We start from the raw sequence: 27,583 nt of genomic DNA, 5'->3' as shown, positions 1-27,583 counted from the left end.
TGTACGTAGCAGCTATCAAATCAAGTTCAGATGGCTGCAGATGACAGACATTAGTTTGGTATTGTAGCCAACACAAACCCTCATTTTTCCTTGGGGCAGTGATAATCTATTCACATCTTCTCAAAGGTCCTTTGGCGACTCCAGCTTGACAACACTGCAAGGTTCGTTTTCTGCATCCAATTTTCCACACGCATGCGTTTGCTTGGCGCAACACATAAATGCTACGGGGCAAGGCACGACTTCCGTTTCTTATAATTTGTTGGAGAAACCACAGTGCCAACTTTCCACCTTACTTTTGTATTGCACCTCTGTATGACGTGCATTGTATACTTTGCACTTTCAATCTATGACATTTCATTGCAAGACGATATGTTTAACTATTCACATTGCTTTTTTGTAGCTCGACTGGAAAACCGGCCTGTAGATTGGACAATCGAAAAGCAGCAGTACAACATTGCAGGTCAGTAAAGCACCTCATTTATTGTTGCAAGTCATTTATGCTTTATCTATTTGCTTGCTTTAGAATTTTTTGCATCCAAATAAGACATTTATTATAATTATGGAGGAGCTATCCATGTTATAAAGGCAAATATTATAATTATAGAGGAGCTATCCATGTTAATCCAAACAACATTTTAACTTATCGTAAGACAAAATGTTAATGCAACAAGGAATACATTGGCAGATCCCTTCAACAACAAATGTGTTCTCTTTCTTGGTGATCTTGCCCAACTACCCCCAGTTTGTAGTCACGCACGGGAGCTTTGTAACGCATGCCTTATCACAAGCTCGGTCCACTTTCTACATGCAACTCTCTATAGGATGTCATGCTGTGTAAGACATGAAACGGACCCTGAATTGCTTCAGTTCTTGACCATCATTAGTGAAAGAAAACCAGTTGTAGATGAGATCAATTGTACCTTGCGTACATGTATTATAGATGAAGCACATATGCATGACTACATCAACAACTCTACTCCGATAACTTGTACTCACAGATGAGACTTCCAATACTATAAAAACCTGGCCTTGAATAAGTTGTACAAATCAACATGACATTACAAAAATTGAAATAAAGACGAAGTGGGGTAACATAAATGTCCTTCAATAGTGGCTCCTAGAGCCTAAGTTCAACGAGCTAGATTTGATCGCAATTGGCATGTGCTGCATGATCACTAAAAACACCGACTTGACAATCGGTGTGGCAAACGGTGCAACATGCGTTGTCGAGGCCATAGCACAAAACAAAGAAGGTGAGGTTACATGTATTGATGTCCTCATTCATTGTACTCATAATAACTACAAAAGAAGAAAGGCAAAACACACTCAACATCCACCTTCTATGCTACCAACCATTCAATGAAAATTTTCTTTTTGAAATACTTTCCGTTTGCAAGAATTTACATGAGGCACGTATACTAGAAAAATCATTCATCAGTAGACAACCTCGCTTGGATATAATCTCAACTGTAATTATCCTTATAATCTTGAATAATTGATGCACTTAACTTTGTCTACTCCCATAAACATTATTTCAAATGTATATCCCTTTCATGCAGTGTCGCCCTTGCCAAATTAGTCATGCTTTTGTTTCCTTTAGTGCTAGATACTAAATGTCAATTTGCATATGTCCTAGTGTATTCTATAGATGTTATATAGTAAGGCCTAGTTAGTGCTTTTTTTGTCTTCTTTCGGATTTTAGAGAGGAGGGGGGGTAAACCTCTCTTTGCCATGCCATTTATGGAAAATTAAAAGTGAAACATTTTTACAAGTCAAAACACTCTAGTTTGGTAGCACACTAGAGACTAGACACTACCCTTTTCTCAAGGAGGGCTACAAACTGTACCACGTAACGCCCAGAAATAGTAACTGGGCATCTACTATAGATTTTGCATTTTACAGATGCTGCACTTCTACAAAGTATAATTTGAGAAGTGTTCATGCCTACAGTAAACATAACCAAAAGAAGTGAGGAAGACAGCAAGCAGCTACAGTACAGTCTATTTAATGCAACAATAGTGGTCTTCATGTCATTAGCTAACAAGTGGCAGTCGTTTCAACCACATGGACGCACTACAGAGAAAACTCCACAGCTATCCTGAGCTTCATTTATGAGCAAACAAATCCATGTTGATCTTTTTTATTTCCTATGAATATATGCAAGAAAGAACACATACCCCCTATGGCATCTGCATGTGAATGAGTGAGTATGACAGCGTCTAGGTCTCGAACCCTGAAACCAGAAGAAATGGATCAACAGAGCACCTTCGCAACATTCAGATTGCTTGTAACATGAGTGACTTGAGATATAGACCTACCCTAACATATTTTACCAGGAAGGCAGTTCAAACATAAAATCTGATCAACATACTCCAGATCATGGTATTTTTTAATGTCAGGCAATAAAAACAACTGTAAGGGACATCCTACATCTGAACACTACAATTTTGCTTTGAGTTATGATAACTGCAGACAACCCTATCCGGTAACCAATCTAGAGCTCTTATTCACAAGAATTTTGGAGTTTGAAACTCCATCCAAGCACATTCTGTCTTGGATCATAACACTCATGTGATGCAAAATATTGACATTCCATGTGACAATGTGCAAATCCATAGCAACCAACAATGAAAGTCAACTGAGAAACCACAGTCATACATCAGAAAGTCAACAAAAAAAGGTAGAGGAACCACAGAAAGTCAACAAAAAAAGTAGAGGCCCAGGGGCGCCAGAGTCGAAGGAAAGCCTCGCGGCGCTCCCGCATGCGGTCAGAGCTGCCCTGTAGTCCCTCAAGCTGTCCTCTGAGAGTATGGATCAGCTCTAGCCAAAAGTCACGAACAGTCTCTGCTGGTGGCACAGGGCGAGCCTCAAAGATGCGGAAACAACGGGCCCGCCAGATGAACCAGAGAGCTAGGCCGCTGATGAGCTCCCAGCACTCCTCTCTCTCACTGCACCACTCCTGTGGAGTAAGGTCCGTAGCAGGCTGGAGTGTAGGTCGCCTCCCCTGTATCACTATCATCCTGCCGGTGGAAGATAGCTCAAACTGTAGTGCCGGGCCCGTGAGGGTGGACCAAGCCGCTGCCCCCCTAAGTGTACTGTTGAGCCGTGGAGAGGGCAGGCATCAGCCGAAGAACTCGTAGCCACACCTGCTGGGCCGAGGGACAGTCCCAAAGACAATGTCGCTGATTCTCCACCAACTGGTCACAGGCTGTACACGCGGCCGAGAGACCACTATGCACAAGCCAGCTCCCTACTGCTGTGGCTCTGTGTGCAACCAACCACTGGAACAAAGTGACGCGCCTCGGCTGTCTGGAGTCCCACAGCCTCTGCCAAAAAGCTGCCAAGAACTCAACTGTGAGACCCTCCTCCTGCCAATGCCGTGCTGCAGCGGGGCGGGCCTCTCTCTGCGCTGCAAGTATATGATGTCCAAGCCGAATAGTGTACTGAAAGAAAGGGACTCCTGGGCGGTCTGCAGAAGAGAAGGGGTCCCTCCATAGCCACTCACCAGGATCCCACTGTACTCGTGCCAGTGGACAGCACTCCCAAGCCCATAGCCTCCAGTGTCCTGTCTCGAGAGCTGCTGGGTCAGGGTCTATGACGCAAGTCCTCCCACAGATGCCCACAACTCGGATCCTCTGGAAACAGCACTCTGCTACCTACGGGGCCTCTACTGTAACTCGCTGTAATCGTCCCCCACCCTGAAGCTCAAAGAACAGGGCTGGGACAGTCTCTGAACAAGCCCTGACTGAGATGAGAACCTCCAGTCGTGTGAAGGCTCCCATCCATCGGGGTGCTACTGGCTCGAGAGGCGTGAGCCACTCAGCTGGAACTGACTCTGAGATGTCCTGACACATGCTCTGAACCCCTCTCATGCCCTGTAGCTGGACACCTTGCACCTCCTCTGACAAACCTGTAAACTCTAGCCAGTCACCTAGAGAGCGCGCTGGACCTGCTGCCATGGGACCCCAAGAAACATGAGGCCTACTCCCAACCAAGTGGCCTCTCTGAGTGCTAACCATGGGGTTCCACACGAGGGGCTGTCGTAGGCGCTCCTCCGTGCATGTCGGCTGTCTCTGCTCTAGGCCACGCCGTAAGAGCTCCCAAGAGCGAAGCAAACTCACAGCGAATCGGTCCTCCAGTCTCCTGCTCAAACCAACTCGGCGCAACTCTGTAAAGATCCATTTGGTCGAAGGTTGCCAAGGGCCTCCTGACTGAGGCACCCTGGCACGAAGCCTCTGCAGCAAGAACTCTTTCCAGGGCTCCTCGCCTGGAAGAAGTCCTCTGACGACGAACTTCCCAAGAAGGGCTCTGCTCTGCTGTGCTGGATCAATGATCCCAAGCCCTCCCTGGGAACAAGGGAGTGTGATGACCGACCAAGCCACCTTGGCTCGGGCAACCTGAGTGTCCCGACCTGACCAAAGGAAGTTCCTGATCAGCCTCTCTACCTGGCTGATACAAGAACTCGAGAAGATCCAGCAAGAAGTGATGTACCACATAGTTGCCAACAACACCTGGTTGGCAACTACTACTCTACCAGCCAGCGAAAGTCGTGCTGAGCTCCAGTGTAACAGCTTTCTCCTGATGGACAGGAGGAGAGGAGCAATCTGCTGCTCGGGGGACAAATCCAAACCAACCTGACAACCCAAGTATCGAACTGCAGTCCCTGGAGGAATCCACCTGAAACCCTCTCCTGGCATCCACTCTGGCACAGGAGCACTGCCAATCGAGAAAGCCACTGTCATCTCGGATCTCTATAGGAAGACCCAAGGTAAACCGCTAAATCTGTTCCTTGAACGAGATCTTCTTAAATGAAGAGACGGGTAGAAAAGAGCTCCAGAATAAGCGTCCATTGTATCCTTCTTGGTCATCCGAAGATGGTTCCAAGCAGTTCGTATATCGCGTTCATAGTCTCGAGTCAGCCAAGAGGAAATAAAAAGCCTTTTGAATTTCAGCCATTTAACTGGCGTTGTCTTGTTTGATAGAAGCATGGACCACCAAGTTCAAGCATTCCCCTTAAAGTAAGAGGCAGCTCTCCAAATCTTAGAGTGCTCTGAATAATGCCCTCCAGAGAAAGCTATGTCAAACTGCTGTATAAAAGACAACTTTCGAAGCATCTCTATAACCAGAAAACGTGTCAAATTTAATTGACTGTCCACCTTCCTTAAACTCTCGGACTTTCTTGCTTTTGTCTTCCAAAAAGTCATACTGGTTGGCTTTTTAAAAATTCGTCTTCTTTACGTAAAAGTTGCTGTCATCAGAGTCCGAACTGTCTGTAGACGAGTCCTCTGTAGAACTGTCAATCGCGGGGCGAGATTTAGGCTCCTTTGCCTTTTTCTTGCCCTTTCCGAAGCGTTGCCTTTTGATTCGCTTTTTGCCTTTTCTGTCTTCTTCGCTCGAGTCAAAGGAGCTAGAAGAACTCTCAGAAGAAGAAGAAGAAGAACTGGGTACTCTTTCAAATCGAACACGCTTCTTCTGCTTTCTTGCCTTTTCAAATGTAGACTGACGACCCAAATAACCCGGGAAGTCAGCTCCTTTCTCTGCTTTTTGTCGTGCTTTTTAGCTTTGTTCTGCGCGTCCAAAAGCTGAGCAATTCGTGCATCAACCACCTCTTCTAATTCTTGCTCTGAGTACATCCTCGGAGTAGGAGGTTCCTTCAGGGCCGGTTTGAGGGATGGCTCTGTAGTCTGCCGCCATTGCGCATGCACCTCATTGAAAGAAGTCTCGCTCATATATTTTGCAAATTTTGGGTCCTTCGCAAAATTGAGCATCTTCTCTGTTGCATCGCCGATCAATCGTCGACGCTCCATCTCTTCGAGCTTCGTCTGAGTAGGCCAAGGCGGGCCATACTCGCGTGAATCTTCATTGTGATCTCTTCCCACATTGCCGGATGCAGAGGGAGTCGACTCATCTTTGCCTGAAGCCATAGGGCCGCGTAAACGGATTTCCCGTAGGAGAGAAAGCGGTCGCGCTCTGATACCACTGTAAAGTCGAGAATCTACCGCGACACCACAAAAGATCACTTCAATACAGATCATAGTTCACAATTGATTCGACACTTGCCCGGCGGAGTTCCGTGCCTAGAGATATTGGCCCCAAAGACTGGCACACCTTTCGGTATTTCTTTTGTATTAATCAGTGTTCAAAGTACAAGAGTGCAGGCAGGCGCTCACACTCAAACTCTGTGTCCAAATGCTCTAAGTTATGAGGCCTTGCCCGCATATTTGAAGATTACAAGGGATGCTAAAGGCAAAGTCCAAAAGCTGTTCCCAAAAGCATTCAAAATTAAAAGCTTTGAAAATAAAGCAAGAGAGGCTTCTCTCTCTCTCTGAACCTCTTGCACCAAATAAAGCAAACAGGTTCTCTCTCTCTCTCTCTCTCATATATGCCACATAGCTCACGGGTGGCGATTGGTCAGCTGAGAGTGGCTTCACACAGGTTAGAGATTGAGATCGGGAGACATACTGGTGTCCCCAGGGAGGAGCGCGTCTGCAGAGCCTGCACAGAGGAGGTGGAGAGTGAGGAGCACTTTGTATGTAGATGCAGAGCATACACTGAGATCAAAGGCAGGTATGAGGCCCTATTCAGAGGACAACCCACTCTCCGAGAGATCATGGACTCTTGGGATCAGAGACAGCTCGGACGGTTCTTACTAGAGATACAGAGCCATCGGGACACACTACTACAGCCACACACAGCTACACAGACAGAGGGGAGACAGTCGCAGCTCACAGACTTCTTTCAGAGGATTACCGCCCCTCCCCCACCAGACACTCAGAGGGGAGTGACACTCCCACAGGCGGAGGTGAGCCGAGCTAGACGACGACCACGAGTCACAGGCTACAGGGGCGCGCGCTCCCACCACCGACAGATCGAGGAGATCCGAGCCCGGGAGCGCCGTGCCACTGAGGAGCGAGTGGCCCAGATGAGGGCCGACCCGACAGCTTTCATCCGGGCAGCCTTGGCACCAGACCCGCCCATGTACCACATCTTACATCCCCCCATTAGTACAGGATGGAGCTAGATAGCTTGATGCATTATCATGATTGTACTACCTTGAGCATATAGACATGCATATACCCCTAGAGATAGAGCTCCATCCCTCCTCAGATACCCCACTACCTACATTCAGATCAGTTTTGTATCAGTTTTGTTTCATTTGTCTTTCCGATAGACGGATGACATACACACCATGTACATTTGATTTGTCTCATAGGCCGATTTCGGCCTGACATAGACGTTAAAAATCTTTCTTTCTTTCTCTCTCTCTCTCTCTCTCTCTCTCTCTATATATATATATATATATATATATATATATATATATATATATATATATATATATATAATATATATATATATATATATATATATATATATATATATATATATATAGATATATATATATATATATCTACTTGAGTTACACAGGTGTAGAGACACTTTACTGGGGAGAGCTAGAGAGAGGCAGTCCCAGAGACACATTACAGATTTCTTTTCACTAGATATGGGACAGCCAGAGGAGCAGCCACCACTGCAGAGCTCGTCCCACACTCATTCGACCACTACTGGCACTCTCATCGACCGAGCATTGGAGCTACAGAGATACAGACGACCGCGACTGAGGAGAGGAGCTACACAGCATCGACGGAGACTACAACAGAAGATTCGAGCCATACTCTCTCGACATCCAGAGTGCAGATGAGGATGGATCCTCACCATTTCTTCCATCTTTGTTTCACACACTGTTACATCCAGTTGACCGGGTACCTATTGTATCAGCTGCTACACCCACGTAGTTTTAGATTGTAGTAGTAGTAGTAGTATTTTGTTCCACTTCTAGTTCTTTTCTAGTTCTTTTGTACCCAGACATGGTATTAGATTCACTATTTTGTAACTGATTGGTCTCATAGGTCATTTTGGCCTTTTGAAGACGTTAATATAACATTTCATTTCATTTCATTTCTCTCTCTCTCTCTCTCTCTCTCTCTCTCTCTCTCTCTCTCTCTCTCTCTCTCTCTCTCTCTCTCTCTCTCTCTCTCTCTCTCTCTACGATGGTGGCCCTCTGCAGCGTGAAGCCATGGCAGCTCTTTGCAGCGCGCAGTCATGGCAGCCCTCTGCAGCGCGAGTAAGCTCCACCCCCCCCCCCCCCCCCCCCCCCCCCCCCCCCCCTGCTGCCCTGCAGGTTCACTTTCAAGGCAAAGGGCGCAAGGCCTTCCATTGCATCTTGCTTTATGGTTGATGCCTGCAGTGGGCTGGGGTTGTGCTTCTTCCCGCTTCGGGTTGTAGATTACTAAATCTCCGGAAGTGAAACAAATAGGCAAGAAAGATGGCGGCGCACTACATGGTCACAAGCAAGAGGATGACAGCCATTGAAAGAGAGCTGAAAGAATGCAAAGCTCACATGGATGAGTGGAAGAAAGAGAAGAATTCACTTCTTGAATGGAAAAAGAGGGAGGAACAGGCGAGGGAACTAGAGCGCAAGGAGTTCCGGGCTGAAATTCAAGCTCTAAAAGGTAGCATCTCAGCCCTTCAGAAGGAACTCACCGAAACTAAAGAGAGAGGACGCCTTGAAGATGGAGAAATTCAGCCATCAATGATAGATGAGGTAGATAGTATACGAGCACAAGTCAAAGAAATAAAGGAGGAAGGAGAAAAGAAGACCTCATGGATGGAGGTTCTCTCCAAAACGCAAAAGAAGGTGGAAGAGGCTGAAAAGTGGATTGAAGTTGTCAAAGAAGGGGAAGGGCAAGGACATTCCGACTACACCCAACATCATCAACAAGACACTTGAAGAGGAACAACGAAGAAGGGTATGCGCTCTACACGTGAGAGTGACCGGCCTAAAAGATTCAGATAAGGTGGACCAAGAGGTGAAGAGCCTCATGTCAATGATGGGGGTGGAGAAGCCCTCGCACACACAAGCTTGGAGAGTGGGCAAGAAAAATGAAGGTAATGGGGAGAGTTCAAAAGAACGGGCTCTCATTTTGCGCTTTCCCTCCATGGAAGAAAAGAAAGACTTTTTTAAAGAAGAGGCCAACCCTCAAGAAAACAGGTATCTTTTTAGGAGATGACCTTACCCTCTTACAGCTTGCACATATGAGAGAGGTCATGCCGGAGATTATAGCAGCAAGGGAGAAGGGAAAATTAGCCTTCTACAGAAATGGACGAGTAGTGATTACAGAGCACCGCTCTACATGACGGTGCGAGACCTATGGGACCACTCTCAGGATGGCGGTTTGGAACTGTAATGGTTCGTGTAGACTTGTGGGGGCCTTTGAGGACAGCTTCAGAGACAGAGACATTGTTTTCTACTCAGAGACTCATCAGGCTCCGGGACAGTTGATGCCGCATATATCAGGATACAGATGGGAGACAGCTTTCCGGACATGCACCAGATCTAAGCATGGGACTAGAGGATCAGTTCTTTTCAGAGAGGAGCTCCAGCCACTACTGCACATAGTTCGGAGAGATGATCAGGCCAGATACTTGTGGGTGAGGATGAGGGCAGAGACTGGACGTTTCTTGTACATCGCCATATGCTATTTTCCTCCTAGTACTTCAGTATATGCTTCACCCAGAGGACAGTCTCCTTACTCTGTACTTGATGATGATATCTGGGAGTTTTCCAAGGATGGAGACATCATACTTTTGGGGGATTTCGATGCCCGTACAGGCAGTTCACAGACGGTTTTCAATGACACCTCAGAGGAGATGCTCAGAGAGCTAGAGCCCGAGGAGATGGGGCTCGAGAGATGCTCACACGACAGAGAGCATACAGATTATGGGAGATACCTCAGGGAGATGACGACTACTCACAGTTTAGCCATACCGAATGGCTTACCGACTTTCCCATCGTCTACAGGTTTAATTGTTTTCCACACAGACATGGGTCCAGTACTATAGACTATGTTCTGACACATCCGAGCTTTATCTCTCACATTCAAGATTTCACAGTGGAGCCCAGGCCTGTTGGGGTAGCAGTAGATCATGCACTTCTGACATTATCAGTCTCCTTTGAGTACAATACATCTTAGGCCTCACGGAGTGGTAGACATCCACGCTATACTTTTACACCAGAGAGTGACTCAGTCTATGCAGAGGAGATACGTAGGCTTTTATGCACATCAGAGCCAGTAAACACAGTGGAGGAGATCACATCTATGCTGACGTGACATTACATGGGGCAGCGACAGAGGCATACCCACACACTCAGCCTGGTCAGAGACGTCGTTCTGGGCACATGCCTCAGAACAGCTGGTATGATGAGGAGTGTCGACAGAGGAGAGCTCAAGTACAGCGGGAGCTTGCATTGGGAGTGATCACCTATAGACAGTCTCGTATTGCTACACGACGACTAGTACGACGGAAGAAGCGAGCTTTCTTGGTCCAGATGGAGCAGGATTTATGTCAGCTCTTCCTTAGTAGAGATTCAGAAGAGGCTTGGCATCTATTCCATGAGCAGTCTCCCCTACCAGTGATTACTTCTACAGAGATATGGGGGCAGTATGCAGCATCTTTATACACTGTACCTGGACAACCACCACTACCAGATCCACCATAGCCATGTCCGGCTACGAGCACCTTCTTTACCACTGAGATGGTAAAGGAGGCCATTGACAGGATGAAGACCAGACGGGCACAGGATCATGAGGGGAAGAGATGCTTGCACAGTTATTCAACCGTGTCATGTGTGAGGGATTTCCTGAGTCTTGGAGATTATCTACTATTGTACCTATCTTCAAGACAGAAGACCCCACAGTGCCGGGGAATTACCCTACTATCATGGTTGGACACACATTGGCACGGTTGTATGCATCCATCCTTGAGCATAGGCTAAGCAGTTGGGCAAAGATTATGGCCATACGGGCACCTGGACAGGCTGGTTTCAGGAGGGGTTTCTCCACATTGGATCATGTCTTTACACTCAGAGCTATCATTGAGGAGGGTCGAGCACATGGTAGACGAATATATTGCAGCTTTGTGGACTTCCGCAAAGCTTTTGACACAATACCGAGGGCCAGATTGATGCGCCGACTTATGGAATTGGGGGTACCCACAGAGCTGATATGGGGGATTATGGCATTGTACAGTTCAGTCTTACACGTATGGAGATCTCAGATTACTAGACTCGTTCGGCAGGATCTTATCCAGCTTGAGACCAGGAGGACATGGATAGAGCCATCACGAGAGTTGGGTATGAAGAGGGCTTTCTATAGAGAGCATCTTCTCCATCTCACAACAGACGGTTTTGTCACACGGCCCAGCTACATGGACACACATCTATCCCATGGGTTACGATGTTCCATAGACCAAATTCGCACATCTTCACACCAGCTTGGGATTGAGACAGGTAGATTCAGAGGCATACCAGCAAACAGTAGGATATGTCAGTTATGCCATGCAGAGCCAGAAACAGAGTTTCACTACATATGTCACTGCACAGTCTACTATGAGATACGGGGACACTTTCATTGTTTATTCAAAGATGGTTTTGACTCGTTAGATAGAGTCATGAGATATCAGGATCAGAGATGTCTCGGATTATTTCTACTTGAGATACAAAGGCATAGAGACTCTCTATTGAGAGGGCATAGACAAAGACAGTCCCAGAGACGCATCTCAGATTTCTTCAGTACGAGTACCACAGAGGCAGAGGGGACACCACCATCACAGAGCTCGGTTCCCACCCATACACACACCAACGGTACTCTCATTGACCGAGCTATAGATTTGGGGAGATCAAGACGACCACGACTGAGGAGGGGAGCCACGCAGCACCGGAGGAGATTGCAGCAGAGGATCCACAGGATTCTAGCACGACACCCAGAGTGTCGATCAAGATAGGCTTCATGCTGCTGCTATATTGTATCATGGTGACACTTATCCCCACTTTGTACCTTTGTGGCATGATACCATTGCTCAGATTACCAGCCACCCATAGGAGTCGGCAGCACTCCTATCTCAGTTTTTAGTTTGTAGTTTTCTTTGTTTGTACCCAGACTTGGTACTAGACTCATCATTGTAATCAGTTTGGTCTCATAGATCATTTTGGCCTTTTGTAGACGTTAATATATCATTTCATTTCATGCCTCAACTAGAAGGGGATGAACCAACCATCGGGATGCTTACACTTCTCATGCTCATCTATGCAGACGATGTGGCTCTTTTTGCCCATGACATTATAGCTCTACAGAAATTGGTTTTTTTGTGAAAATGTGGGTCTATCAATCAATGTAGACAAAACAAAGTTCATGATTGTAAAGACTCGTAAGATGGATATCCACGCCCCCCTCATGTATCAAGGGAAACAAATTGAGAAAGTCGACAGTTTCAAGTACTTGGGGATTGACATTCCGTGCAACTATGCTTGGGGACAATGCGCACATAATAGAATTGACATCGGCCATGCCAAGTACTATCAATTTGAAAACATATGCACACAAGGGAGCATAAAAAGATGGGAGATAAAAGCGACCATTTTTGAGACATGCGTGGTGCAAGCCATCCTCTACGGAGTGGAAATCTGGGGAGCAAGCATTTCAGCCTACACATGGAATGAAATTGAAAAATTCAGAGAAAGTTTCTATGTAGACACATGGGGGTCAAAAAGACACCATACTCCGTGCTACTCTTGGAGACAGGCAAGAGACCACTAGAAATGAAAGCATTGAAAAGAATGTACACGTATATCATGAAGGTCAAAGCGATGCCTACTACTCGAATCCCCCGCATTGCATGGGAAACGGGATGTGCGCCACAAAAGACAAAGAAAAGCAAATTTCTGTCATCGAACCTCATACAGGACATTAAGAAATGGTTCGCTAAATGGAATGTAGAGGCATATATGGACATGCTTATTGAGGAGGGTAAGGAGGGAGAACACATGCTGAATTTTGACATTGCATTACTAAATAGCCTCCACACCAAGTGGAAGACAACGCAACACCGCTCGAAATTTGAATACTACTGCAAGCATGTCAATACAAAGTATTGGGCAGGCTATAGAAAAAACCCAATGGAAACCCATGCCCACATACGAACACCCATGCCCCACATGGCACGAAGAGCCATTTCTTTGATGCGCACAAGGTCACATATGCTCAAAATAGAAACAGAGGGCTGGCTGAAAATTGATGCTTCTAAACGGATATGCACATCATGTACAATGCAAGCTCCCGAAGATGAAGCACATGTGACATTGGAATGCCCAGAATATGCTCACATCCGGGCTAATTTTCAACCACTCCTAAGCGGTTGTTCTCCCTTTGCGGATCTATTATCCAAGACAGACCCCTCTCCTACAGCTCTCGGAACATACCTCACCCGCATACTTGAGCATCAAAAGACACTCATAGGAACACAAAAAGAGAACAACACACACCATACACCCCCGTGAGGGGAGACTATGTATCACTTTGAGATCCCATGGGTCATTTCTGGCCCCCCGCGGATGTTAATACCAAATCAAATCAAATCTCTCTCTCTCTCTCTCTCTCTCTCTCTCTCTCTCTCTCTCTCTCTCTCTCTCTCTCTCTCTCTCTCTCTCTCTCTCTCTCTCTCTCTCGTAGGAAAAGCAGCCACGCCAAAAGCTGGCCAAAAGTCCTGCTGCAAAGATCGCCGCGATTTGCGGACGTTTGTACAGCTAGCCACGTGGCAGATTTTTGCAAGCTGCACCGTATTTTCCGACAGCCAACCACGTCAGCAATTCCAGCAGCCACATCACCATTTCACGCCAAGGAATCCTTGCCAGGGGTGTGTGTGTGTACTGGGACAACCACGTCACCAGTTTGTGACACTTGCGGTATTTCTTTATATTGCTTTAACTCAGTACAATGCTGGTACTCGCGCTCTGCACCTTCACCTGAAAGTGTGCCAGAGATTGAGCCCTTTGCACATAACGGCCCTTAGCCTATGAAAAGCAGTTTACATGAAAAGCTTCAAGCTCAAAAGCATCTGGTCTAAAAACTGGCATAAAAAGCTGCTAGCACAATTTACGAAAATCCATACAGGCGCCACGTGGCACTGTCAGCGGGAATTGTGGGACTATCCGTACTACCTGCCACGTCAGCATGTCAGCTCTTTTGGGGGGGGGGGGGGGGGGGGGGGGGGGGGATTCGTACAACAGCCAAGTCATCAACTTTTCTTACGCTAGATCTTTTGTGGGTTCTGCTTCTACTAGTTCCTTGGGCAGCCCCATCGGATGGGGTTCCATAAGTTGGTACTTCTTCCGCTGCTGCTTCTTCTTCTTCTTTTGTTGCTTCTGCTTCTTCTGGGGTTTAGGCCCCTCAGCCGGGATCTGCAAGTCGGCTCTGTTCTACAGTGGATTGACACGTCAGCAATTTGTGACACCCTATGACCTATTGGTAGCCCTTCTGGCTCCCTGTCCTGGGCACCTCAATCTGGATCTCAAGAATTCTTTGATCTACTAGCTGATTTCCTTTCCTTTCTTTCCTTGTGCCGTGGGACCTGTGGGTAGCCTCACTAGCCTCCCCTGTCCATTGGCACGTTAGTCTCAATCGTTGAAACCCTGAGATGCACTATCACCTGATATCCTTTCTTCTCCGGATCCTTTGATGAACTTGTATCTAGTTCTCTTAGTTCGTCAGAACCCTTGGATGTGCTACCATCTGATTCTCTTATTGCTCCAGAATCTTGCGATGAGCTGCCGTCCGGTTCCCTTGATTCATTCTCTTCACTGGCAGACTCAGACTCTTGCTCTGTTGAGGTGGATACTATCATATCCGTACGATAAGTCAATGAGCAGGCATGAATTCCAAATCATTGCTTAGCATGTCCCATAGGTCTTTGAATAGAGTCAAACTTCTGGTTTAGACAAATACTCTCGAATCTCTTTTGGCAAACCACAACAAAACCACTCATTATGGTCTCTCAAAGTAATCTTCCGAAACAAAGACACTGGCAAATAAGTATCCCAAAACCTCTAGCAGTAGTCATCCAATGTATCTTTCTTAGTCATTCTCAAGTGATGCCAAGCCATGACATCTCTTTCATATTCGTCTGATATTCACGTTGACGTGAAAATTTTCTTGAATTTTAACCACGTCACAAGTGGTTCTCCGCGTAACAACAGAGTAGACCACCATGTCTGCATTTCCTTTAAGTAAGATGCCGCCCTTCGCACCTTGGAGTGTTCCGTGAACCAACCTCCAGAGAAGGCGACGTTAAACTGCTGTACAAACTCAAGGGCTTGATAAGTGTCCTGGTAGCCTGAAAACGTCTCAAACCTGATGGCTTGACCCCCTTCCTTGAACTCCTTGGTCTTCTTGCTCATCTGCTCACTGTCAGAAGAGGACGAGCTCTCCTCCTCCGAACTACTAGATAGCCTTTTATATGCCTTCTAGATCTTTTCAAAAATCTGCTTTTCTTGCTTTTTCTCCGCTTCTTCCGCCTGTTCTCATCCTCTCTGGAACTAGAGGACGACGAACTGTCGAGCCTCTCTAAAGATGAAGAAAAATCTGAGTCATCCTCAAAACGAGCACGCTTCTTGGGTCTGCTTGCCATCCAAAAACTCGACTTCCGGCCCAAATAACCGCGGAAATCCACCAATTTCATCTTCTTCCATGAGTGCTTCAAGCCTTTCATTATATTGCTAATCTTCTCATCGAGAGCTTTGTCCAACTCTTTCTGCGAGTACAGCTTCCGCTTTTCTGCACTTATCCGACCTTTCAGCTTTATTCCCGATCTGAGAGGAGAATCAATGGCCTCGCGGAATCTCAAGTGAATCTCATCAATTGGGTAATTCTTCAAGTGTTTCACAAATCTGGGGTCTTTGGAGTACTTCATCAATCTTTTCACACACGTGTCAACTTGCAATTGACATTTGTATTCCGCTTTGGCAAACTTCCCTACTAAAAATTTGCCCAATTCTTCACTCTTTTCTTCAGTTCCCACGCCGGATTTCAACTTTTCTTTGTGTAAGGTGCAGCGGAATGAATGTTGTTCTTTCTGAAGATGAGTGATCCATATTTGCTTAAGGTTCCTTTTAGTTCTTATGGAAGGGAGAGCCTTCTGTTCTTAATGGAGAGTGCTATGATCACGAACAAAGTGAGTGGACACTGTGCGTGCAAGTGTATGAGACTAAGAGATAGAGAGAAGAGAGATACGACACCAGAGACGTAAAACCCTCCTCCAAAGGCCCCACTCTCGTTGGCGAGAGTGGTCTATGATTGATTGCACAAACGGGTACAATGATGATGCATGGACTGATGCAGCTCTAGTCTATGTCAACGATGATAACCGGGATGGCGATGACGACAGCTGAAAACTAAATGAAACTAACTGCTGTCCAAAATCGCTAACTGCTGAATTCTGCTGCGACTGAATTGCTGAAATTCGGGGCTGATCTTGTGTTGCTGAAAAACGCAGGTTTGGGCTGAAAAAAACGCTGAGTTTGGCTGCGTTTTTGGATGCTGAATTTGCTTGATAAAAACACTGATGACTGCTGTTTTTAGGGCAAAAAACGCTGCTGTCCTGCTGCGAGTTAAGGCTGAAAACGCAGGGTTTTGGTGCTGCTGGTCAAGGCTGAAAACGCTAGATGCAAATGGGGGTGAAGCTATGCGTATCTGCTGAAAACGCCAAGACAATGAAGAGGCTAGCGATGATGCAAAACTTCCTTACATACATACTTTCCAACTTTTCATGAGAAATCCGCATACATTCGTGCTAATCCATGAGAGAAACGTACTCAACATACAATATGTCATGCATAGGAAAAGGGATCACATAAAGATGCCGACTAAAATACAGGAAACGATCACGAATAAAACACTCGAACAATGCATGCGTACTAATCATGCGAATACATAATACTTCCTGTGAGGGTTCTTTGGACCTAGGATCGAGAGCCAAGATCGATCCTTCGTGATTGACCAAATCTGCAACGAGGTTAGCTTCGCTAGAAAAAGCATCAACTAACACATCATCCTTGTGAACAATCACATCTTCTTTATGCAACTCATCATGCTTGTGAGAAATCACATCTTGATCATGCAAATCATCATGCTTGTCAGAAATCACATCTTGATCATGCAAATCACCATGCTTGTCTTTATCATCCAAATCATCATGCTGATCATTGTCAATCAAATCATCATGCTGCTCACAATCATGCAAATCCTGTGTGACACGCTTTGGAGAAAAAGAGACTGAGAGATTCTCCTTCTCATGAATCCACTTAATCTTGTCTTGCATATTAGCAATGAGAGATGGAGAATGAAGAATGTCCTCTCTATGAATGACAATGGGATAATCACTTTTGGCATTGAGAGCGAAAGTATTAGCCTCCCGATCAATGAGAGGGTTAGCATCACGAAACCATCGAATGCCCAAATCATATCACATCCCGAGAGACGAGAGACAACAAATCTTCTAGTGAAGGCAGCTTGTTGAATTGCAAACAACACATCAAGGCACTCCTCCGTGATGAGAGCGTCCATACCGGGAACAAAGCCAGAGACCTTGATAGGAGATCTCTGACTAACTTCTAGGCGGGCTCTCTCAACAAGAGAGATATTGATCACATCATGCATACTACCTGGGTCAAACAATATGACAAAACGCTATCCCGTCATATGGGCCATAACATTTAATGAGAGAATCATCAATGCGAGGGTCATGAGAAACTTGGGGCACATTCGTGTTATCATTAATTGCATGAACAGAGGAAGTGGGTTCTGTGGATTCTTTAGATTCATTCCATTCAAGCTTAGGACATGTTCTTTTTATGTGACCCTTAATGTGACAATGAAAACAACGACCTTCCTTAGAATAGGTGCTTTGCTCTTCCGACGTGATGTATCCTCCTACAATTTCTTGTGCTACCTTTTCATCTGGAGTAAGCTTAGGTTTAGCAATTGTGTTAGCCTTACCCTTAGATTCATTGGAAGAATTCTTTTCTGAGAGACTGTTGGAAGATTGGTTTGAAGAGTTACCATTCTTACCGTTCTGAGGGTTCTGAGAAGTCTGCGAGGTACTCGTGGAAGTCTTGTTCTCCTTAGGCTTTCCCTTGTTGTGCTTCATCTCCTGTGCGAGAGCAATCGCTACCGCCTTGTTGAGATCGATTGGATCGAGCATCTCGACATCGTACTTGATATACTCGTCCAATCCATAAAGGAATGCCTCTTTGCGTTCATCATCTGACTTGCGTAATTGGGTACCTAGCTGCAAAACACGATTAGAAAAAGACGTAACCGGCATACCATTTTGCTTGAGAGAGCGCCAATCGTTCTTCAATCGTGCGAGGTACTGAGGTGGCATAAACCGCGCCTTAAGCTTGTCTTGGAAATCAACCCAATTGAAGGGGCGTGAGTTCGTCGGCTTCCTCTAGGTGCGCGGCTAACTGTGCCTCTTGCCATGCGTGGTACCAATTAATGGCATCACCGGCAAGGTACATGGCTGCCGTCAAAACTTTGCTATTCCCTGTCTTCTTCGTTGTCGCAAAATAAGCATTAAATTGATGCAACCAAGAATGAATAACTGTAGCATCCATCTTACCATCATACTTACTGAAAGTCAACTTCTCTGTGACTGGATGGTTGGAATCCTCATCGTGGCTTGCGTCACTTGAGGAACTCCCACGATCTTTGGCTGGTTCGGACTTCGAGGCAAGTACTTGTCGAACCAACGCTTGAGTGCGTAGTTCTCTTTGAGCCTCTCGCTCAATCTCCAAGGCCACTCTTTGAGCGGCACGCTCGGCCTCCAAGGCCGTGCTTCGTGCTGCCACTTCCTCCTTTCTTTGTTCTTTTCTTTCTTTTCGTTCGTCGCGCTCGCGTTCTAAAGCAATGCGATTTGCTTCTTATTGTCGGTAATTCTTTCGTTTCTTTCGTCGCGCTTGCGGTCCTTAGCTTCCTGTTGTTCTGCTTTGCTTGCGAGTTGTGCCAACGCAACTCGATTCGTTTCTTGTTGTTGTGTCATCGTATCCAACATCGACTTGACCATCGCCTCCATAGAAGTTGGTACAACTCGTGGTGTAGATGGCGAAGGGGGAGGAACGGAAAAATCCCTTGGTGCGGAGAACTCTTCGTCGCCTCTCTCATGCTCATCACTTGTATGCGAAGTATTCATTCCGCTTCGGGTGACGACCATGCACTATGATCTTTGGTTCTTAAGTTAACGAGGAACTTGGGTTCTTGAGGGTCTTGGGTTCTTGGGTTCTTGAGGGTCTTGAGGTTTTCTTTCGCTTGCAAACCGTGTTTGAGAAGGATCTTCTCTTCACCCGAGTTCTACTACTTTCCGCGGGCGCACCCTTTGACGGCCTTGCGCTCACACCAAGGTTGTTTTTTCCCACCTCACGTCGATTGGCCGGCCGCTAAGTGCACGGTCCGCTCTCAATGAGTGAAAAGCGACACAAGGGAAGGCTGGACAAGCCCTTCTTTCCTGGGATTCCTGTCACTCTTCAAAAACACGATTAAGGAATCGACACGCCCAAGCGAACTTGGGTTCGTGCGACCGCAACAAGCAAAATAAAATTCTTGTGATTCTTGTGGTTCTTTCCTTGAGTGATACAGAACACTGCCAAAGCTTTGATACCAATGTAAGGTGCAGCGGAATGAATGTTGTTCTTTCTCAAGATGAGTGATCTATATTTGCTCAAGGTTCCTTTTAGTTCTTATGGAAGGGAGAGCCTTCCGTTCTTAATGGAGAGTGCTATGATCACGAACAAAGTGAGTGGACACTGTGCGTGCAAGTGTATGAGACTGAGAGATAGAGAGAAGAGAGATACGACACCAGAGACGTTGTAAAACCCTCCTCCGAAGGCCCCACTCTCGTCGGCGAGAGTGGTCTATGATTGATTGCACAAACGGGTACAATGATGATGCATGGACTGATGCAGATCAGTCTATGTCGACGATGATAACCGGGATGGCGATGACGACAAAGGGGCTGAAAACTGAATGAAACTAACTGCTGTCCAAAATCGCTAACTGCTGAATTCTGCTGCAACTGAAGTGCTAATATTCGGGGTTGATCTTGTGTTGCTGAAAAACGCAGGTTTGGGCTGAGAAAAACGTTGAGTTTGGCTGCGATTTTGGATGCTGAATTTGCTTGATAAAAACGCTGATTACTGCTGTTTTTAGGGCTGAAAACACTGTTGTCCTGTTGGGGATTAAGGCTGAAAATGCAGGGTTTTGGTGCTGCTGGTCAAGGCTGAAAACGCTAGATGCAAATGGGGGTGAAGCTATGCGTATCTGCTGAAAACGCCAAGATAATGGAGAGGCTTGCGATGATGCAAAACCCTAGGGCTGATGGGTGATGGAAACGCCAAGGGATCTTGGAGAGTCTGCTGAGAGAGGGGGGAACCCGTCGCCAATGGCCTGCTGTTCTCCTTGCTCACCTGCTATTTAGAGCTAGCCTTGGTTTGCTTATATATTTTCTTACCCAAATTGCCCTACCTACTTTTGTTGGAAAGGCACTTAAATTAATAAGTGAAAAATGTCAAAAATAGGTAAAATAGGCTAAATGCACTGGAAAAATCCCCTAACTGATTCTAATGGATTCTGATAGGAATGCTTATGATCATGTTGTGTGCAACCAGAGGATATGCATCTATACTAAGTGACTGGGCATGCACAGTCTACGAATAGACTCACAAAAGTGCCAGATCACTTCTAATCTAGACTGACTGGACTTTACGGAAACCCTGTTATGGTGTAGCTTGTCCACGGACACATAGGGTTGGATCTGTCACGTGACACTTTGCCTCCCCCCTGAGAGGTGTTATCTCTGTCAAATTCTCCTCAAGCACCCAAGTGTATTCTTGGGTTCTTTATGGCTTATGCCCTTTAAGATGGAGCGATCAAGACGGGAGCGCACCCGATGTGCGATGGGCGACATGAGTAGGAGTGGCTAATAAGTCCGGGCTCGAGACACGAAGATTCTTTCACAATCAAAAATCTTGTCCGCTTTGTCAAATTCTCCTCGACAACCTGCGTGTGCTGCAGAAGGGATCGGATCCTCCGTAGAAGAAGAATCTTTCTGAGCTCTGATACCACTGCTACAAGCTTGGACACTTCAAGCGAGAAATCAATAGCAACACACGAACGGAAACTTCAAAATCATCAAACTTTAAGAGAGAGAGAGAGAGAGAGAGAGAGAGAGAGAGAGAGAGAGAGAGAGAGAGAGAGAGAGAGAGAGAGAGAGAGAGAGAGAGTTGACACGGCACGACAGAGTTCCGCGCCTAGAAGCACTGGCCCCAAAGACAGCCCCTTTCGGTATTTCTTTATTATTGATCAGGGTCCTCTGCTCTCAGACTCTGCGTCCAAATGCTCTGCAAAGTGAGTCCCAGGGGCTCTTATAAACAACACAAGGGATGCCCAAAAGCATCAGGTTCAAAAGCATTGACCCCATGAGCATCTGCTCCCAAAAGTTAGCATTAAAAATAGCCGATGCTTTTTTTGCAAAAACCCGTACAGCTTGCCACGGAGCACGGCCAGCGCAAAACGCAGAAAATCCGTACAGCCTTGCCATGTCAGCATCCACACGATATGCCACGTCATCATGCCAACGCAATTTATGAAAATTCTCAAAGTTCAAGCTTTTGGTCTTCATGTGACAAGGTACCTTGGGTTTAGAAGTCCACATTTTGAGTGGCACATAGAATGCAAATTGCAACATCTGTGAGGTTTTATGACGAGCTGCCTGTGCCGGTTATATCTATCCCCATTGTAACTTTTTGAGTGCTTCAGGGAGGTATGCCAGGTTCGGGCAACACGACGGGTGCTTCAAAAGTTCTTTCAATTGCTTGCTCAGTTTCTCTTGTTCACTCGACCATTTCTCTTCTAGTTGGGCATGCCCAATCATCACTTTGTGACAAGATCTGTGTTCAGCAATGCTTTGGTTGTTATAAAAGTCGAATGTGGAAAGTGCTTGAGGAGCTTCTTATCTGAGATGTTGCTTTTTGAAACACATTGATTACTGCATATGCTCGTCGTAACCGCGGTAGGGAAGCTTTGAGTTGCTTAACTCGATGCAAAACTAAGGTCTTTCTTCAATACAATTACCTAAGTTTGCGCCTAGAAGGTTGAGCTTGGCAATGTTTTGGCTGACATTCCAATGCGAAGTAATGTGGTGCTCTCACGAACGCACAAAAAGTTTTGGCCGACATATGAATGCAAAGTGAAGGGCATTTGTCCAAATGCATACACCTATGCTTGCAATTTGAAGGCCAATGTGAATGGCCGCCTAAATAAAGAGGAGCCATCTATTTTAAAGTGATGACGAGCAAAGCAGTCACACGAAAAGAGTTGACTGCCGAGCAGAGGAATATATAGCACGACACGGAAGCACCTAAAAAAAAGGAGGTCGACGTGCAATTGTAAAAGAGGGGCAAATTGAGAGATGGCACGAATTGACAGAGAAAAAGAAAAAGCAGTGTGAATGAAGGGAGAGGTACAGGAGAGCCTTCGCGTATGTGAGTGAAGCTTGCAATTGTGATCAATCTTTAAAAAATGTGTGGACCTAGAACAGAGCTGCCTCGTGGGTGAAGGCAATTCCCAAGAGGAAGTCACCTTAACAAGTGGAGGTGAAGCCGTGAACTGAAGACGAGAAAGGACGAAACTATGGTAGTCTAAACAACTTGAGACAAGAGGTGTATCGGAGCATACCTATAGGTTGGAGGAGCTTACCTCTGTGTTGGGAGGAACGCCTTGTCTGTGGAGGTCCACAAGCGTCATTTGCGTTTGTCAGCATTGTGTTGGGTCTTTTCTTTTATCTTGTTCCACAGGCAACCCGATGTTGATCCTTGCTCATCGACCGCACATAAATCCCGTGACAACGGATGTGCTCAATTTGGCTACCTGTAATCACAAGATCGTCCATATAGAGGATACTAAGAGTCACCAATCCTCCCTCACTAGAAATATACAAATCTGGGTCTACAGAAGAACAACGAAAGGAGTGTCGTAGGAGGAAAGAGTCTATCTTCTAGTACCACAATCTGTCACAAACTGATAACGTGGCATGTCCAACTTATGGACCTTTGCCGAGGGGCCTAGGTGCCATTAAAAAAATAAGCGAAGAAGCATGCTTATGTGGCTGTTGTACGGACGGCCGCAAATCACGCTGATTGTTGTATGGACGCCCAGAAAAAAGCGTTGGCTCTACGGACCGCCAAAAAACGCGCTAGCTGCTGACGTGGCCTGACTGTACGGAATTCCGCAATTTCCGCTGACTTCTTTTGGCAGCGCTAGCTTTTGAGAGACATTGCTTTTGAGTTTAAGGCTTTTGGGGCTCTGCTTTTAGCAACCCTTGTAACCTTTATATTGAACCCAAGGGGCTCACTCTGCAAAGCATATGGACGCAGAGTCTGAGAGCAAGCAGCCGGGGGAGTTGTACTTTGCTCAAAGATTAATATAAAAAGAAATACCGAAAGGGGCGCTAGTCTTTGGGGCCAATACCTCTAGGCACGGAACTCCGTCGGGCCGTGTCGACTCTCTCTCTCTTAAAATTTGTGAAGTGTTTTGAAGTGAATCTCTGTTGTGTCGCGACAGAATCTTGACTTGGGGTGTCCAAGTTTGTTACACAATCGAGAGGCTTGTTTTAGACCATAGAGAGCCTTCCAAAACCTGCAAACCATGTCACTAAAATCTAGATCCAAGAACCCTAGAGGTTGCTCCACATACACCTCCTCCTCTAAGTCACACTTGAGAAAAGCCGAGACAACATCCATTTGATAAACGGGAAAAAGGCAGCAAGGGCAAAAACTATCCAAATGGTTGCCATCCTTACAGTTGGTGCAAAGGTTTCGTCGTAGTCCACACCATGTCTCTGAGAGAAGCCCTACAGCAAGTCATGCTTTGTGCTTATCCAAAGAACCACCAAATTTGTATTTGGGTCTTGTAGACCCATTTGACACCAATTAACTTGCACTTAGCAAGCCATCGAACCAACTCCCAAGTGTTGTTCTTCTTGATAGAATCAAGCTCTTTCTGCATTGCCAACTTCCACCTTGGTTGTGAAAGTGCCTCCTCAACTGTCAGAGAGTCTCTGTCCTTGATCACTCTACACATCAAAGCAAGATTCACTTGCAATAATGTCGCATCTGTCTCAGCAATCCGAAGTCACGAAGACATTGTGTCGTACCGGCATCACGCCAATCTGGTGGAAAATCTGAAGTAGTTGCATCTTGCAAAGTCTCCAATGGCCACTTCGGTAACTTGTCAGACTTGTCCCAGAAGAGGGAGCTACGGGGACATTTCCCTCTACCTCTACACGACGGTGAGACCCACTATCATCTGCATCATCTAGAATAAGTGTATTCTCCTCCGGAACCTGAGGGACAAGAATTGGAGAAGAGGGTTCATCGACCGCAAGAGGAACATCATCATTGAGATCTCCAAGTACCGGAGATTCTTGTGAGCAATGCGCACACCAATATACCACAGAAAGTCAAAAGACATAGCGTCGAAATCATCAAATGATGTTAAAACAGTGAGAACTTACCCAAAACAGGGGAACCATTGGAGAGCACTGTGGTAAAAGAATCTGCATCAAAAAATCAAGCTAGAGACAATAAGCATATCATAAGACCTGAACATATATAGCAAATAGCAAATGAACATTCAAAATATTAATCAAAACAGTCGATGTACAAATGCCTTGGATCCCCTCTTATTCCGACAGTTACCGTGCATGTAGCAAACAAAAAAATAACTACAAAAAACAGCTACAAACACCACTTTCATGACAGCCAAAGCTGCAGGTTTAAATCTCTGTTATCTGATATAGCCTTCCGACACTGTTTATATCAAGTCACAAGGCAAATATGCCAATATGATATCGCTACGATTGCTCTTTTTTTGTTTTCTTTCGATACTCCCCTCTCATTAACTCTTTTTTACCTCAACTGGACGTGTATGCAGGTGAAAGATCTGTTTAAGATGTAAACCTCTGGTCCAACTCAAAGTGATTGAGGTGTGTTATGGTGCATGCTAATTGATGGTAGCCAGTTGTAAACATTGATTTTCAGAAAACCATCATCAAAAGCACAGAAAACAATAGGCAATGCACCATCCTTGATGAAATCTTGGACAGTAAAAAATGACTTGTCAATATCACGACAAAATTTTGAGATAGTGTTGTCAAAGCCTCTTTGCTTGGCAATACTTTGTTCCTTTCGTGCTTTTTTAGTTCAAAAGATGCTCAGAAATGCATTTCATTAGCACATTCCCTACAATTAATAAGTGGGAAACAAGAAAACACTACAAAAGTCTAAATAGGCCAAGATACAAGCCTACATCAAAAGGTTAGGTCCATACTTGCCAGCATCTATAAGAATGTTGCGCATGCCGCTTGCTGTTGACATGCGGATAAGAATACTGGTATTACGCCGCCTATTCTTGCTCCCAATTTCTACAGCCGACCAGCAAACCTGAAATTGCTCTATCTGATTACAGTTCAACGAGTAGTTTGACTATGAACCAAAATAATTAATCAGCTTCTCTTAAAGTTACAGAATCTCGGTCATGCATACTCCACATTCCCAAACTAGCTTTGTAAACTGGTTACATGACAAAACTGTGATTCAAACACTCACTGAATGATAGATTAGCTCTCCTGAACAAAAACAGTTGTGTATACTACAAGCATTATGGAAAGAAGGGGCCAAACAACTTTCCAGAGGAGGAAAGAAACAGTCAGTACTCCTTTCAAAGACCTGGAAAGCACACCAACACTGGAATGGCAGGGAAACCAGCAACAAGACATTGAATACCAACCGCCTTATGCACAAAGGCACTTCCACCATCAGGAAAGGGGAGGAGACTCTCAGCTCTCCTGGTGGCAACAAAATTGCAAGAAAGCATCTTCATCCCATGGGCTAGATGTCCACGGACCACACTTCTGCCAGCTACTGCTAGTAGGTGCCCTTGGTGGAAGGGAGGGAAAGATGGTCAGTTTTCTTCTTTTTTTTAAAGGGGAGGGATATTGTGCAGTCAGGTAAAATCCAGGATAAGAGCAACACTCTTTCGGCATTCAGCAACATATAAAAGGCTTCCTGAATTTTGGAGTTTCCTGCTTACAACTCATAGAATGCAATAACACATGCTTTACCACACAAAAATAGGCAATAGATTTCTACCCCGGAACATCTAAAAATGGGTCAGACTCAGGCATTTGTTGTCTGCTTAGCAGGTTAACCCATTAACTTTATATGTTAAATACACAAAGGAGCACATACCAAAAAAACAGCCTCAAGCATCAATCCCACATACAACTCCAGTCATATACATTTTTCCCGACGTGTGTCTTCACCCAACGGTTAAAACTTTCAACTTAAACGGCATACGAAGATTCACATCACGACTAATTAAAGACATATAAGTGCGGTGTTAAAGGTCTCAAGATTACCGGACACTTTGTCTCCAGGTTGGTTAAGCAGCTAACCCTTGGGATACCTTCACTAGTACCAGTGCCTAGAAACAAAAGATAAGACTTTCCACGATCCAACTCAGCTGCATCTTGTTTTCCCAGAATACCATCAGCAAAAGCAGGAACACTGTTCGGAGCGGAAAATTCCTGTATTCTTCATGATGAATAAAATAGGGATGTATGAGCAGATATTGATCGCTAACATTTACAACAACATTTATGCTCAAAATGGAAACTTTTGCATACTCAAGATATCTCAGAAGTTAATGTGTAAACTCTTGAGAATTTCATTTTCCAATGGTTCAACACAAATTTGGTAACAGCTAGACAGCAAAGTCCAAATTCACATTCAAAATTTCCTCTTCATTCACATGGATGACTAGGACCATTGAGGTTAGAAACTTGAGACTAGTAGTGGACAACATGTGACTCTTTTGAAACATCTTTTACTAACATGCAGTCTTCCACAAACAAAAAACACTTATGAGAATCAAAATAGAATACATATACGTACGTGTGTGTGTGTGTGCGCGCGCGCGCGTTGTGATTATAATAATCTCTATTATGGGGATGCTTATGGTCGTAAACTTGGTTGCCCATATGCCACCTCTTTGATTTCGGCTCACCACAAAAATGCTTTTATCAATAAATAAAGTACCACCAAGGTCGTTGAACTTGAGGGCCACTACTCTTCGAAGGGGAACTATGCACCAACTCAAGTAGAAAATGAAGTGTAGTTATTTTCCTGTCATATCATTGTCTTTCACGTTGGCATTGGTGCCGGTTGGTACAGTGTATCAAAGCTTAGCCGTTCTCTTGTTCGTACAAGAGGAAAGATCACCTACGATGTAGCCTAACCCTAATTGGACTTCGATAAAGGAAACCAATGAAACTTCCTAGAATCTTGTCAAATTCCAAGACCTGCATGAAAACTTCCATAGATAGAGATTATATGGTGGATTTGGTACAAAACTTCAGTCAGCTATCAATTCTCAACAATATGCACCATATGTTCAAGGCGAGAAGATTCCAATCTTTATGATATCTTGGGATGTACCTAACCGCGATAAGTGGTTATTGTTTTTCCTATCAGATATTTCACTTGTTCCATCTACTGCACCGATTCCCATTGGACCATTGGCTACTCAAATGCCTTGTTACACAATTCCAAACCCGAAAGTTTTCCTTTCTCCACAAGTGT

The 27,583-nt window shown here is 45.4% G+C and overlaps 1 protein-coding gene across 2 annotated transcripts in view; it reads right to left on the bottom strand.

Annotated features, from left to right (window-relative positions):
• LOC147439819 (Metallo-hydrolase/oxidoreductase superfamily protein) overlaps positions 1 to 27,583 on the bottom strand; it is a 73,944-nt gene that overhangs the window by 20,368 nt on the left and 25,993 nt on the right. For both annotated transcript variants that reach the window (XM_086485565.1, XM_086485564.1), the window contains exons 2-5: positions 26,362 to 26,536; positions 25,272 to 25,384; positions 24,457 to 24,498; positions 2,178 to 2,233 (exon numbers count right to left, since the gene is read on the bottom strand). In XM_086485565.1, coding sequence (XP_086341691.1) covers positions 2,178 to 2,233; positions 24,457 to 24,498; positions 25,272 to 25,384; positions 26,362 to 26,536 — 386 coding nt within the window. The remainder of the gene's footprint in view (positions 1 to 2,177; positions 2,234 to 24,456; positions 24,499 to 25,271; positions 25,385 to 26,361; positions 26,537 to 27,583) is intronic.

Source organism: Adiantum capillus-veneris, chromosome 16, assembly GCF_014529385.1.
Source record: "Adiantum capillus-veneris isolate H3 chromosome 16, ASM1452938v2, whole genome shotgun sequence".
NCBI lineage: Eukaryota > Viridiplantae > Streptophyta > Polypodiopsida > Polypodiales > Pteridaceae > Adiantum > Adiantum capillus-veneris.
Note: the sequence above shows the minus strand (reverse complement) of the source record. Positions and strands in the feature narration are given on the sequence as shown.